This window comes from Dinoponera quadriceps, unplaced genomic scaffold (assembly GCF_001313825.1).
Source record: "Dinoponera quadriceps isolate SergipeBrazil2010 unplaced genomic scaffold, ASM131382v1 scaffold2600, whole genome shotgun sequence".
Classification (NCBI taxonomy): domain Eukaryota; kingdom Metazoa; phylum Arthropoda; class Insecta; order Hymenoptera; family Formicidae; genus Dinoponera; species Dinoponera quadriceps.
This window is the reverse complement of record NW_014556795.1, coordinates 1,094,831-1,110,752: the sequence shown is the minus strand read 5'-3', so window position 1 is coordinate 1,110,752 and position 15,922 is coordinate 1,094,831. Positions and strand designations below refer to the sequence as shown.

Here is a 15,922-nt window from a genome sequence, read left to right as displayed (position 1 = left end):
ATTTTAATTTCCAAACGATCGCCAATAAAATAAATAAACAATCAGCTGTCAACGTGTGATGAGAACGCGGACCGAAGTATCGCGATTTATCAAACGGGAGCGCGCCGCTTTCGTAGACATAATTACATTGCTGCCGGCAGAAAAAGAGAGAAAGAGAAAGAGAGAGAGAGAGAGAGAGAAAGAGAGAGATACGAAAGGCCGAAAATATTCCCCGAAGATACCCGTCGCAAATAATTGATCCATTATGAGTCACAAATAATGAGAATGGACTCTACATGTGCGTGTGTGTGTGTTTGTGCGTGAAAATTGCAGTGTGGAAGAAAAGCATAAAAGAAGAGTAAAGAAGAATAACCCGACGTGAGTAAAGTGTGCCCGAAGGATCGCACGGACGCCAGGCGCCACATTATGCCGAGGAAGTCACGTGGGCCCGTCGGCGAGACCCCGAAAAAACGAGGACGAATTCCGAAGAACGGAGTGAGGAGGTCCGCCCGTGAACGTGCGGCCGCCCGAGAACGAGGTTCCGGCTTCGCGTATAACGAGGAAGGCCCCACGGTAGGTCGCGGCGAGTGAGATTTCGGCGGCGGACGGTGAGAACGCGCGGGGGATAGAATGGGGGGGGGGGGGGGGGGGNGGGGGGGGGGGGAGAGGGGGGACGGCCAAAGCCCTATTTCCGAAAGCGTAACTAGGTAAACTCTCGTTTGTCAATTATGTAGCGCTCGATGAAAAAAGATGTGACCCAGTTTGAGCCGGTCGGCGCGACCAAAGAAGCGGATGACTGGCTTAATTCCGCTCTCGGTGCGCGGATCTCGGCTGCTAGAAATGGACCATAGTGGCGCTCGGCGGCTGCTACTCGCCTCACTCGTAAAATCTTTTTACCGCGCGCGCGCTGAGAATAAGGAAAAATTACGCCCCAGTTACGTTGCTGGAAAGAAATCGCGGCGAGATGACTCGCCGTCTAATAATTATCTCGACGTTACCGGCTTGGTGAATTTTTAACGTCGAGCCGAGTGAGAGGGAAGTGCCGCGGAAGGGTCCCGCTCTTCCGTTCGAATTGTATCATTCAAATTGCGCCGGAATCCGCCGGGTCTGTTCCTAGGCGAAGATACCGGGCGGACTCCGGACCGCCGCGATTATTACGAACGTCGCTTTTCTGGGACGTTAACAGGATACGATTTAAAATCGACGGGTCGACACACGGGAGAAGGGAATGTTAGAATCGAGCGAACGTATAGTCACCTGTCGTTTCTCCCTTAAATAAAATAACATTTTTACCGGCTCATTTCATATATTTCAACCAATATTTACTTGAACGCAGTGATACCTCTACTTGTGAGCGAATTACTGAACGTAAGTGTTAAAATGGTATCCTAAATTTCACAGTAATTTAGCATTTATCAGTTTAACACTAACTTAGCGAATTCATACGAATTTAGTACTCGGAATATCAATTTATTTGTTTATTCCGCCAGAATCGTGCGATACTTCTTTTCCCGTCGGAGGAACCCGGCGGTTTTCAGATTTCCGACTTTTCCCGGTAAACATTTTCCAAAGATAAGTCCTGATGTTCACGATCTGCCGATCTACTTGTCGCGAAATTGTTTCGGCGCGTGCAAGTAAATAAAATATTTACACTATCTGCTTGAGCGAAGGAATAAGCACCGACGACAGAAGGGAGAGACGCAAGGCTGCCTCATCAAGGCCGCGGTGTTAATGCACAACGCTATACGCGCAGGTGTTGCCAAGAAGCTGCTATAACAAATAGCGGAGCGCGAGAGATGAAAAGTGAAAAGTATCACGGCCTCCCCCACGTCCCAATTCGCACCACGTCGCTTTTATCCCAACAACGACAACAACCGTCGAACAACACCGCCGGGAGATCCACGGCGATAGCGCGACGACGGTGCTTCTTCCTCCCAGCGCGAGACAATTGGAGCAAGGCGAGGTGGCGTCGACGCGGAAACGAGAATAGAATGCGCGAAGGGAGAGACCGTTTCCCGAGTTCGCTCGTTCCATCCGAAACCAAGAGTGGGTCGTGTTCGCGTTACACGCGCGCGCGCGTCTCGACGCGAAGTCTCGAGAGTAATCCGCCTCCTCGACCGAAGCAATTGATTTTGGAATACCGGCTCCTCACTGCCGGAAATCGGAATTATTCCCGGCTGTACGACTATATTCCTTTTCAGTTTAAACGACCAAGATAGTAGCAATATGCATATAAGATTATTATCGTTAATATAGTGACACTTAGAAAAATAGTTCTCCTGTTTATAATTCTTTTACACTGTGGTTTATAATTATAGTATTATAGTTACAGGTGTTGGATATTTCTTCCTCAATTTATTCTGGGCTTATTCTTGATCCTACGTCTTGGAGACGTGTGGTGATTAAAGAAAGGAAAACTCAAAGACTCTTCAATGACGAATATAGAGATTATTTTCTTTCTAATGTTAGAAAATTTGAGGAAAGACTCCTTAAGTCGAAACATTCTACAAACACGTGGCCGGATATGTTTCGTGTGTTGCTTAAATACATGCAATACTAAAATCCAAATTTCGATGATTAAAGCTCGAAACATGTTTGATCGAGGAATTGAAATTTGGAGGGTACGAGGAAAAATAGTGCCGCGCGGAATTTCTTTCAGCATCTCTTGGTTTCAACTTCAGCCACGAGAACGCTTCTCTAAGGTTCCCGTTCCGCGTCTTCCCTTCCATTCCGACAGCCTCACGGCAACGATCCTTCTCTCTCGCGGCCTCGCTGCTCCGTGATAAAAAAAAAGTCGAGCGTATCCTCTCCTCCGCTCCTCCCTTCTAGTCGCGGCGCGCGCAGGGCCGACCGTCACTCTTCCGGCTTTGTCCTGTTTAACAAGTGGGCCAATCGAGATGGAGAGTAAATTGCGAGACGAGCCAGCTCGTGCATGCCCACGCGCCGAAGGAGACGCCGCGCGTGTTACGCGCGAGCACGCGTTTACTCCGCGTTCGTATCGTCGAGCCGGGGCTCAACCTTATGCTGGGGAATACAGGATCTCAATCCGGACGTCTCGTGAATCTCTGCGTCTTCGCGCCCAGAATGACGACATATTCCTCAGATAAAACGTAAATTACAATTCATGCGGTGAAGGTGTTAATTTGACAATACATTTATGTGCTTCTTAACACATTTCTCGTGTTAAGGTAACACAAAATTTTAGTTGGTCGTTTTTAACACATATCTTTTTAATACGTAGTTTCAACAATATTGCTGTTGAACCTGAAAGATTTGTTCCGATTCGGCGCGCTGTTGAAAATTCTATCGATTCAGTTTTTCTTCCGCTACAGTTGCAACGCTCAAAACTTGCCTACGGTTAACTACCATGCGCACCTTATACTCACAAATCAATCAATCATGCTGCCAAATTGACAAATCTGACCTTTCCTTAACGGTTTCGACCGCTCATTAATATTCAGTAGGACAGCAAATGTCTCTTTTTCTCTCCAACTCGCATCTTCCCTCGCAGCACTTCCGTGCTTTTCATGCCTTTCAATTTATACTAGGATGTGCTTCTTTTCTTATTCTTCTCGCGGAAGGAATCAATCGAGAAGTTTGTACAGTTAATTCAATACCTCCCTCGACGATAAATCTGCCACTTTTCACGAAGGGGATACGTGAATTCTACCAGAACGTTAGCGGAGGATTATAGAAAACAACGGCGATTTCTCGCTTGACAAATAATTTCTTCCTATTGAACGCAGTAAGTCAAATTTAAAAATTCAATCGAGCTTATCGTTTGATCCAATGTACTAAATATAAAACCTATAGAATAAGTATACACAGAGTTTGCAAACACATTTATTTTTTATTTATACATAAACATCTTTAAATAACTCGAACATTTATTAAAATCGTGTCCTACTTAACCACATCAAATTCGCGATATTGTTGGTATATTTACAATCTTAAATGGAAAACGACATATATAAAAAACCTGCCGTAACTTTCACTGCGATGATAGAGTAGTTGGACATTTGCATTCATGACGATAACTATACGGCCGATGACAGCGATCCTAGAATGCCAAAACACCAGCCGTCTCATACATACACAAGGTGTTGTACACACGGTATCCGAAAACAACGCTAAAATTTTATGTACGAGTCGTTTTCAGCCGTCAGAATTGTATCCTACATTCTAAATAACTCGCAATTAAATTTTATCGCATGAAGAAGAAACACGCGTTTTTCTTAATACTTCTATCCATTTTTTAACATAATATATAAATTATGTATGTGGAGAAAATGGCGGAAACGCCAAAATAATGCTAAGAAGTTCGATCGCTCGAATCGCTACGAATTACAGGGACTGTAAAGCTCAGAAGACTTCGGAACGCTTCGGAACTCGCGGAGACTTCAATGCGCGACGCGCAGACTTCAACGCCCGCATGCGCAGATTTCAACGCTACGAGCGCATCGCTATTGCGGAGACACTCATACGTGACTGCAACGTGTCTTCAACACATTTTCTGACTCCTTAATAAATGATGTGTAATGAAATGTTTGATTAACATCTTAAATAAAGGAATGATGATTAAAATATATTGTCGGATAAATAATAATTACGCGTACATCTTCTTTGGCGTACCGTCCCGTTCGCGTCAGATTTTCGTTCCTTTCGGCTTTTTGCATTTAATAACTATTAATTTTGTAATATTACTTGCAATTCAATACACAACATTAATTTGTAAATTTGCGAAAGATGCCTTATTTAGTTCTTGACTTAGTCATAAAGGTGTCACTTTGTCCTTTACGAGTGAAGTAACATGAAAAATTCGCGATGTTTAGTTTCCTTTGCTAACTACCACCGAAACGAGATCGACGAGAAATATAATGACAAAACCGAAATGCTGCTCCATCGCGTTAAATATAAACCTTCTAGTCTTCGACAATTTCGAAACTTCGGAAGAAACTTCGAACTTTCGAATTTCGGTAAGGCGACGCTTCGAAGTCTCGTTTTAAAAAACCGCGATTTTCGAAGTCCCGGAGCTTCGAACAGTGCAAGATCTGGCGAACGCTGTTAACTGACACAACTACCTACATTTTACTCAGAGAACACTTCGAAGCTTCGATATTTACGAAATTCGAGCGATGGACGCCGAAGTCTTCGGAGGCTCCGAAGACCGGAAGTTTCGAATGTTCGAATCTTCGGCAGAAAACTCCCCTGATTAGTTACCGACGAACCGAGGAGCGTCAACTGTCGGACGAGTGCATGCAACGCGACATAATTGTTTCGCAAGAACATCGTCATTCAGCGTTTATCGAAGAATCCGAATCACTCCAGCCGAGCCCGCTCGGCGCGCACAGCGACGTCGGTCCGAGCAGACCGACGGTACTCGCGAGGCAAACGCGAGAGACGACGAAGACTCGCTTCGCTAATCCCAAGGCTCGATTAAAACCTAATCATATAATGTCGGCCGAGACACGTCACGGTGAAACGAATCTTCGGCGAGGACGCACGCGTTCTGCGTCGCCTGGCGTCCACCGCCGCGGTGTGTATGGACATTAAGGCGGTGGCGCGACAACGGAACAGCGAATATAGCAGCATAGTATAACATAGGTAAGTGTGCTTGTGGGTCAGTGGCACAAGTGCTGTTCGCCACCATCGCAGTCACAATGAGCCGCCGCTGCCGCGCGCGCGCGGCTCCGACGGTAAAACCGTACTTACGTTATATAGATCGCAGAGCCGGGCACACTATTGTTCTTGAACTTGTGCGCTCACGCATGAATGATCTACGCACCACGGGGGATCGGCGCTTATGTATAATATCGGCGTATTCGCGACGAAGGAGACATCGGCCGCCGTTCCGCAGCGAACGAAACGCGGACAAATTCGTCGATTCCGTTGATTAACTCAGGAAAAGGTTTATTCAGATTTCAGAAATGTCTCTCGCATCCAAAGCGAATTTCATCATCGGCACGATCTCAAGAATCTCACGCGATTCGATTAACAACCACCGTTAGATTGTTTTCAACGAATGTGTGTGTTTATCTCAGATGAAAAGTTTGGTTGTAACGCGAAAATAAGACAATTTTCTTGTAAAGAAATTACTCGTCTCATTTTATGTCGTATTATTTATTGTAACCAATTAATAATATTTTATTTGGTTGAGAGATATTATTTCGAATAACAATGTCCCTTCAGCTAAATAATAGAGTTTTCTTGAATGAGACAATGCTATTTTTGCTGAAACAAATCATATTTCGTATGTATTGTTATTGTGAAAAAACAAAAGACATTTTAGTCAAATAAATAAAAATGCTAAATCTAAAGAGGCTTCAGTTCTTCAACACATCCGGTATCTTCGAGCGTGTACGACAATCTTTGAGAAAGAAGACCGAAGGGTGTCGAATCATGGCGAAAAGCGGTCACTTTCAACAATTCATTTAATTGTTTTACTTCTAATTTTGGATTTTCTTGGTTATTGTATTTTGGAAATATCACATTTTCACTGTTCACAATTCGAGTCAACCGAGACGAATTCGAGAAGGCCCTCGAGTATCGCGCTGTCCTCGTTGAACGACCGATTAAAAAATGATCAAATATAGCACGAATGTACTTATGCAATGCTAACATAATCGTTTTGTAAGAACGTCGTCTGGTCTTTAGCGGAAACACACCGCGCCGCGGCGACCGCTTCGCGAGTTCGTTGCACTCTTTTGCGACATTTTATAATTACGACCGCCACTGACGCCGTTACGTTCTGCGAACACCGTGCAAAAATGCACGATATCATTGGTGGACATTCGACACACCGTGGTGGACGAAGTTGCCTAATAAGTCCGACGGACATGACGATATTTTCGCAAGCGACATGCTTGACCCACGCAACTTCGTGCGATCGTATATTCGACGGAGACCCGCGAGAACCCGGGGATATCGTCCTGCAGTATGCCTTTCGAGAAGCATTTACTTACAGTTATCAGATTTATTTACAGTTTCAACGTAACAATTTCAATCGTATCCTCCGATTCTTCTTCGTGAGAAAACACGAAGCGGATTTGGTAACATCGCAAGTCCGCAAGATCGAAGAAGAAGAAATATTAGGAACATGAAGTTTTCAGAGAAATTTTCGTTAAGAGGACGACGTAATATATGAAAAGACGCGGGAGATAACGGAGCCTAATGAGTCGAGAGGAAGAAGATGGAGGACTTGCGTATGAAGTATTACATCATGACTGTACGATTAAACGCTGAGCTCTAACGGTCTCGCTTGGAATTTCGGGCGTTACAAAGCGAGTATTTAGAAGGGGCCAAACACGTAGTAAGTACATGAGACCGGTAAGCCGGGACCTACACCTTGACATTCGACCGACGGATAGAGAAAATCGTGTCAAACCGTATCGTGACTTCCTCGACCTAAATTCGGCTGGAGACGCATCTGCGGGCCTGTTCGGAAACGTCGAAAATCGGCCGCCGAATCAAGCCGGGAAGGAAACATCAATTTTGCATCTCGTGCACGGCGAAATTTATGATCGGCTTTCTGAGAATATCCTGACATTGAGAAGATCGAGCCGAAGGGATTATCTAGCGACTGAAAACATTAAGAGTCAAAGAAGATGCGCAGGTGGTTTTTTGTTTCCGAGGAGAAAGGAATTTCCCACGTTTCATATTTTTGGTAAAAAAAAAAGGGTTTCCCAGATCCTTTCGAATGGAACCAGACAAATGACCGCACTTAGGATGATTAATGTGTTGTTCAACGCAGGTACCTTCGAATCCCACACGTCGTAGGGACGTTATTACAACTGCAACTCGAAACAACGAAACTACAACTCACTCGCGAAGTGCGCTAAAATGAAATCGCTACGTTCAAGTGAAGGTTTGCCGGGCGATATTAAAGTCATTTATTTACACTTGGATTCGGTAAATGTCACTTGAATGTGTAACATTTCTTTCTTCCGGCGTGCTACAATCAAATAATATTCACTCGATCCGAGTAAAATCAACTACTCCGGTATTCCTATTCGCGGACATTCGCCAAAGTTCCAAGCTCGTAGCTCATCTGGTCCTCTTTTCTGATTAACCATTTCCGCTGAGGTGCTGAGCAACAATGGATTTTCGACTCGATTTATTTATATGCGGCGCACACACACCTCCACGCGGGAAGCACCTTTCACACACAACTCGGCAGACATTCACATTAGACGACCTACCGAGGTATTCGGCCTGCTAATTAATTACGTGAGCGCTGTTGTGCGCCATTGTTGTTAATTACCGTTCGCACCGTCCGACCGTTCCCCTCCCCCTCCCCCATCGGCACGACGAAATAACGCCACGACCGAGGCAGTAAAGTTTCGGAAAGATACGAGCGTAACGAAGTGGTAATGCCATCGCAGCGGTGGCTGCAGAACGCGTTATGCTTCGGCACGCACCACTGGCCACGCACTCTTTTTCTCGGACGAGTGTAACGCGAAAAAAGGAGATCGTGCAAAATCGTGACATCGTTCCTATTCGCGGCTCGTCGACGAACATTAAAATCTCAGCCGGCGCTGAAACGTTTCATTTCATAAATCGAGAATGGCCGAAGCGCCCGGAGAAAAGTTCCAGCAGCCACGCGGCATATGCGCGTCGGAACATTCCCGTTTCCAATCCTGACATTTAGTAGACAAGGAAAGGTGGCTTTTATTTTCTGTAAAAAAGAGCGGTGTTTATGGTCTGGTTGAAAAGCGTACCTGTCATTGAGATACGTAAATGTTTGAAATGGCAGAGTAACGAATGACATTTATTCTGATTGAAGTTGCCCCGGTAAATAAATTTTGTTTTCCTTGTTTATCGGTCGCCCGACGAAGAGCGAACGACGTGGGAATTAAGTGAAATTACTGTGAGATAGCCTTACCATCCAGAAACGAATCTGTACGGATATAAAATACTGGCAAGTTGATCGCGCGCTGCGCCCTAAGGAGGTATTCTGCTTTGGAATCTCGAAAAGATCACTTTTTTTCATATTATTAATATTCGACATCTTTAAAATACATTCCTGGAATCGTTTCATCGACATTCGGCGATTTCGATAATAGATTCACGAGGATTTCGTTGATAGATTCACCGAGGAATCGCTTAGTTGCGGTCCCAGACACGGCTGGATCTTTTCAATGAACGCCAAATATCATTGACGTGTCAATGTTACAATAGTGCCGGGTAAATATAATATTATTGTGTCGGACATTATAACGTCGACGTTACGTTACTGATACTTGGTTTTTATCCGGTTGCCCGATGCCTGCTATATTTCAAGCCAATGTTGACACCCTCACGGCAGACCGGCTGTCACTGTTCGATCGCAGCGCGACGTCGGACAAGTTGGTCTCGCCAACTGGGCACCACCCGCCAGTTAACACATATTTGCATTAACACAGCCGGCCTACAACGTGCGCGAATTTCGAAGTCACGTTTTCTGCTGGGTGTCCCGGACAACGACTGATCGACACACTCCGTAAAAGTGTGGAACGGATGTTATGTTACTTTTATCAACGAGCAACGAAACGTATGTTTCGCTGATCCACGGAGCCGAAGCTAAATAATCAAATGAGTCTAATTAATATAATTAGTCGGCGAGTAATTGAAGCGGAGGAGGGGGGGAGGCCACGCGGGCATCGATGGAGAGTGAATTCTCTCGTCGTCGTCGCCGTCGTCGTCTACGAGCGATTCCGTTCTTCCTTCCATCCCTTCCTTCTTTCTTCCACCGCTGCGTTCAATGCGCCAGCCTAACCGGCCTAACTGGACGATTCTTCTGGAAACCGGGGGGGAATTCTCTTCACTTTTACCGGCTGCCGGCGTACGGAAAAGTGCGAGCTACGCGCGCCGCACTTTTTCACGCATAGTTACGCAGCCGGGGCCGCAAGAACTCCGGGGCTGCCGGTAATCTCGCATTTACGTACGCGCCACACGATATCCGAGCTTCGATTTCGTCACCGTGCCACGAGACGCTCCCTCGATCGCGAATTCCGCGCGCTGTGAGAGAGGAAAACAAATATACACGTGATATCGGCGCAACTATAATACCGTAACTATACGTCGTAGCGTAGTTAACCCTTTCGGTACATTCGACGAGTGAGACTCGTCATCTGCTTACTTGGGCATAAAATGTATTACTTTTACATATTAATCCATATAGCGACAAATTAAATCCGTCCCATGGGCGTAAAAATCTTCAAATAATTCAGCACTCAAAGGGTTCAAGGAAAACAAGAGTGCACTTGAGCTAACGATAATTTCGTCTCAACATATATTCGACGAGCGATCGTTCAATTCGCTGAAAATTACACGCATGATCGAATTCGCCGGAAAATCGCGCACCTCGACGCAGATGCTCCCTGCGTTTCCGGCGCGAGAAATATTCTTCGACGTCGTATTTTCGATGGTATCGAGAATGCGTTATTATTAATTGAAATCCGCGTTAGTTCCGACTTCGGTCGGCTGGGAAAATCCGGAGGGAACTCGCCTCTGAAAGACGTTCGCGTTGATTAGTGCGACTCGCCCGAGCGTTTACGTCGTTACATCTGGCGATAGAACGCGCGGTACGGCACGCGTGCCGCGGGAGTTTGCAGTTCGTAGCCATCGCGTAAGCGCTTCGCAGTCCGCGGATCCTAACGACGATCCACCACCGGCGTACAACTCCGATTCCTACCGACTTCTTTCGTTGTTTTGCTTTCTCTTTCGGAACTGGCATGCTCTAGTTCGTCCGAAGCCGTCCCATCTATCTATCGGTAGCACTTGCCATTGGCTCGCGAACTCTTTTCGCTCAATCCGATCGCATCGGACACACCGAGCGAGCCGCGAAACGCGAAGGAAAGACGCGCAGGAGACGCGCGGCCCGCGTTTACCTAGTTTTGCGTGTCCCCAATATCGCTAAATATCGCCGTCTATATCTTTAACGGTTCGCGCACGTATTGTGCGGGCCTTCCCATATATGTACGTCACATTGTCGGTACGCGGTTTATATTATGTATAAATAATCGTCAATCGTTGAGTAAACGAAAAGCAAGGCCAATAAGCGCTGACGTTGCTCGTTGGCCGCCGAGAAGGGAAGAAAAACAATTACTTAACTCGGAAGATGAAGTAATCCAACCGTTTCGGTCGTAGTTCCCCGACTGTCCTGTCAGTGTGAACCGACTGACGAATATTTTTCATTAATCACTCGAGCACAGTCTCACTCGAGTGGAATCACGTCACTATTATGTATAAAAAAGATTCTTCAGAAATACTCTTCATTGTTTATTGTCATTTCCCCCGCACCCGACTCTCCCGGAAATTTGGATATTTATGAGATGTTTAATGTCTATATTTTTTTTTAACATTTTATCAATATTGCACGCTGTCCGGATTCTCGCGAACTGAACGATCGAACGGACGACGAAATCGTCCTCTTCGATCGATTTCAAGCGGACTTCCCTCTTACGGAAGTTCACTTCAAGCTTTAGTTACAAAGGTACGCGGAAAAATCGTTGCGAATAAGCCGGCGATCTTCGTGCTGGAACCTTCCGTCCCAGAATGTCCCGAAGAATCTGTCACACGAAGAACGCACTGATCGATTCTCTCCGGGACACCCTGTATGAAAAGTAACTCGCACGTAAATCTTCATGAACAGCTCGCGAGCTCTTGAAACATTTTCAGGGATATAAATAGACCCCGCACGTAAACATAACTTGCGTTGTCACGCGATAAATAAGTTCTACCTCGAGGAGAATCTATTTATTACATATGCGCTGTATGAATGTGTGCCGACTCGAATCTCGATCGATCGGTCGACGAGGAATGGTCGCATCCAGCTGAGCGAGACACTCGACAGAAGCAATTAGCGATATGCGAGGCACTCGGCAAGCGATTACTCCGGTTATCTGACAGGCGTATTTAGGCAGCACCGGAATATTAATGCCGATCGCTCCCGCGAAATCCGTTAGTTAATTAGTCCCATAAATCACGATTAATTTGCCAAGTATTATTCGGCGCTCTACCACAGTAAGTGTTCTTTTCTCTCGTGCGTGGCGGTCCGTTACGGCATTTTACACACAATAGCATATTATAATATATATATATATATATATATAACGCGTCACATCGGACGACAACACATCGGTGGTACTCGAGAATTGAATTGAAGATTATTAATTATCCCCCCCCTGCGATCTCCCGTGGAAAAGAAGAAAAAAAGGGAAATATCGACGAGATTTATAGGAGGCGGACGAGTCTTTCGATTTCGAGTATACAAAATTGTACGATCGTTCCCCCGCGACCCACTTTCGCGGTAGCCTCTGGAATAACCCAACGATTATGCCGGCGGCGCGAAAATGCGCGGTGTTCCTCGCGAATGAGAGAGAGAGAGAGAAAGAGAGAGGGTGAGAGTGTGTCTACGAATAATATTTCCTGACTTCTCGAAGCAGAGACGGTTCCGTTGTCTCGTTTATCTCGACGAATCTCTTGCCGGCGCGGCTGAAATAATAAATGTCCCCGGTGTAAATGTCGAACCACAGCGCGTGAATGTGCAGGTCGTGCCGCTCCAGCCGCCTCTTCAGGAAGCCGTAGGACGCGATGTTCTGGAGCTGCTGCAACGTGTTAATCTGGAAGCAAGAAGCGGTGCGGCCTCGGTTATCAATGTATATCAATCAGTCGTTCTCCGGCGGAGCGGTCGTCTCTACTAACTTGCGACAGCTTGTCCTCGATAGCGAACCTATCCTCCGGATCGATGTAAGCGACGAATTTCCGCAGCGGCGTCTCGGCCTGAAAAACAATCGGCTCGCGGAAACCGGCGACTTCGAGATGCTGGAACTTCGCCAGGCTGCTGCTCGCGTGCGCGCACAGCCACGCTCGCAGAGGCGATATCCTCCGGTTCGTCTGAAATCCGGCCGGCGACACGTTTTAGTCCCGGTCTCTATAAAAACTGCTTTAAGCTCGGAGAAACTGAACGATCACAGTCTCGAATTATGGAAGAATAATCAATTGGGATCGGTCGATATCTTAAGGGTTCTCGACTTGAATTCTCATTGCAGAGCCCGCTTTAGCCCCGGCCGACAATAAGCGATTAAAGCTCGGAGCTTTAAGAAATTAAACTATCACGGTCGAATTANGGGGGGGGGGGGGTTGTGATCGGTCGATTATTTTCATCTTACGCCTGAAATTTTCATCGTAGACCCCGGTTTTACTCGCACGGCACGCGCATGGCGCAGCAACGAGATGCAAAGGAAATGCGCATCTCGTTACGCGATAAATAATACATTCTCTCGTGAGAGAAGAAATACGGCCGGTGAGTGAGTGAGAGAGAGAGAAAGAGAGAGAGAGAGAGAACGCACTTTAGACGCAAATTCCTCGTCTCGCAGCGCGTACAGCAAGTTCATCGCTTTGCAATCGCTGTGGCCGCAGACTATAACGTGCCTTATGTCGTTCACCACGCAACCGAGCTCCAACGCCGCCGATTCGCACATGGTGAACTCGTCGACGAAATGTTGCGAGTGCGGCACGACGTTGCCGGGATTCCGCACTGGAAAAAGCGGGCTCCCCGTTAGTTACTTCCCTTCCGCGCTCTCGCGTTTCGTCCGCGAGCCGGAAAATCCCGGAAACCGTGTCCGACGACGTCCAATGTCTCGGAAGGAACGGAAATTCATTATAATCATTCTTATCATTATAATCATGATATCTACAAAAACTACAATACCACCTTATCTTCGACGTTTTTATCTTATAAGAAATATTTCGAATTATGATCTAAAATGAATATACAAAGACAATGTATAAGAATGAGCGGTGAAAAAGATTTAACCCCTTGACATACAATGACGAGTCTGGCTCGTCAAGCGCTTTTTTCGGCGGACGCCGTGCAGTTTACAATTAGATTACATAGTTGCTTCACTCGTGCGTCGATTCTCCTTTGTTTATAACGTTCGAGATGGCCCAAGAACAAAAAAGCATTATATTGCAGAATATTGCAGAAGACATGCTATATAATTTGTCTCTTCCTAACTATCCAAAGCGTAGCAGACCGTCGCAAAATGAATGCCCGACTCGGCTACAGGCCAAACGTTGGGCACATTTCCCGGAACATATTCCCTCGACTGATAAAAAGAAATTACCTACAAAGAGATGCCGCGTGTGCGTGAAAAACAACGTAAGAAGTGAAACAACGTGGCAGTGCAAAAAATGTTTAGTTCCTTTACATGTTTCAAAATGTTTCGAAATATTCCATACTGTGCAGAACTATTAAATAATTATTTTTTAATGTTATTTAGATGTCCTTTGTTAACATCAATCTGATTAATAAAAATCCAAATTTCAAAATAAAATGTACTCTTTCTCAGCTTTCACGTAACTGTTCAGTTGAGCGAAATTAAATAGTATTTTTTGGTCGCATTAAGTTCCATTTAATTTGTATGTCAAGGGGTTAAGATTCTCCTCTCGATTGAGAACACAAGTAAGAAGTAACAGAAAATTAGACCGGCAATAGAAACTTAACTTATCGAAAAAAGGAGATATTAATTCGGATATGTGTGAATTTCTTTGGTTTCTCCGATTTTAATAAACTAACGTATATCACGTTTCTTCCGGGAAACACAGCGTTGGAAGGTGTATCGCGTTCGAGATCGAGAAGAACGGAAAATCATACGTCACAATTAATACACGCGATAATGTCATATTAGATTGTCGTACCGACAAACATGTCCCCAACGTTTGTTTCCGTAAATCTAGTTGGAATCATCCGGGAGTCCATGCAGGTAAAGAACACTGCTTTTGGCTGTGATAAGAGCAACAACAGATATCAAATTACGAATATTTATGGTAACATAGAGAGATGAGAATCGGTCGTTACCTGAGATGTAAGTTATTACATTCAAAAAAAATATATATACCTATATATATCATTTTTTTTTGTTTTCCATATTTATTTTCGTGGAACAACTTCTCGAGTAATAAGAAAATAAAATATCTGAACAAAGTAGAATATAATTCTTCGAAAATTCTTCTAAAAAAGGTAGAATATATTTGTCGGAGGAACACTTACAGACAACGTATAGTGCCGCCACCTTCAGGGATGCTTTGAATGTAACAACTTACCCGACAACGATAACATGCAACCTAATCTAAGCGTTCACATTGTACAACCGTCGGTAACATAGATATTTCGCAAAACAAACGATGTTGTTAATCATCGTGCATTCTTACGATCATAATCGTCCATGATCGATAGCTCAAGGACGTATTCCGAATTATACTTGACTAAACGAGGGAAAATAATGGTAGCCGAATTCGAGGGGAATCAATCCGCGCGAGATTGAACGATTCGAGCGGTACGGCCCGTGACCATTTTGTTAGGAAATTGTTATCAACAAAGAAACACGTGGGATCGTGCGTGCTGACGCGTCGCGAGTGCGCACGCACTTGCTTACTGAAAATGACGCGAGATAATTCTCATTCCCGGGAGGCAAATTTCTCAAACCACAAACATACCTCGGGATGATCCTGAACTTGTCGAAATTGCTTCACCATCTCCTCCCGATGACACCTTCTGTACCTCATGATCCCTTTAAGTATCCTGTCCATTGTGTCGCATTCGAATACAACACGAGAAACTCGCTTCCCCAGACGTATCGAGATGACAGCACACAATTCCGCCATTTACCAGAGCAACGGCGGGAGATTTAAAACTACGACTTGCAGCGGAAAACGTTAATTCACAACAATTAAAACGTACACTTATATTTCTCGAGCTGAAGCTACATTTTTCTTCCGGTCATTCTGTTTCGACGAATAAAAGTAGGAAAGATTCGGTTTCAAAAAGGATTTGTGCAAAATTTATCCGACCGTTCATCTTCCGGATATCTTCAAGTTCAATTAATTCTTAAGTCAACAGGTCTCTCTTTTTCCTAATCCGAATGAACGAACCGTTAACTGGCGGAAGACGGAAAACGAG

General features: G+C 45.2%; 1 protein-coding gene across 1 annotated transcript; it reads right to left on the bottom strand.

The window, feature by feature from the left end:
• Positions 1–11,307: 11,307 nt before the first annotated feature.
• On the bottom strand, positions 11,308–15,608 carry LOC106748160 (beta carbonic anhydrase 1). Its single transcript, XM_014626406.1, has 5 exons — positions 15,460–15,608; positions 14,662–14,746; positions 13,311–13,498; positions 12,664–12,855; positions 11,308–12,581 (listed from the first exon to the last, which is right to left on the bottom strand). Exons 1-5 carry the CDS (start codon positions 15,550–15,552, stop codon positions 12,372–12,374), a joined length of 768 nt encoding a protein of 255 aa, XP_014481892.1. The 5' UTR covers positions 15,553–15,608; the 3' UTR covers positions 11,308–12,371.
• Positions 15,609–15,922: the final 314 nt, after the last annotated feature.

Bases quoted from the DNA above. Each gene is read 5' to 3' on its own strand.
- LOC106748160 (XM_014626406.1), bottom strand. From the start codon at position 15,552: ATGGACAGGATACTTAAAGGGATCATGAGGTACAGAAGGTGTCATCGG. The intron at 14,747-15,459 runs GTATGTTTGTGG...CTCTTATCACAG, and splicing joins AAGTTCAGGATCATCCCGAG to CCAAAAGCAGTGTTCTTTAC. The intron at 12,856-13,310 runs GTGCGTTCTCTC...GCCGGATTTCAG, and splicing joins ACGAGGAATTTGCGTCTAAA to ACGAACCGGAGGATATCGCC.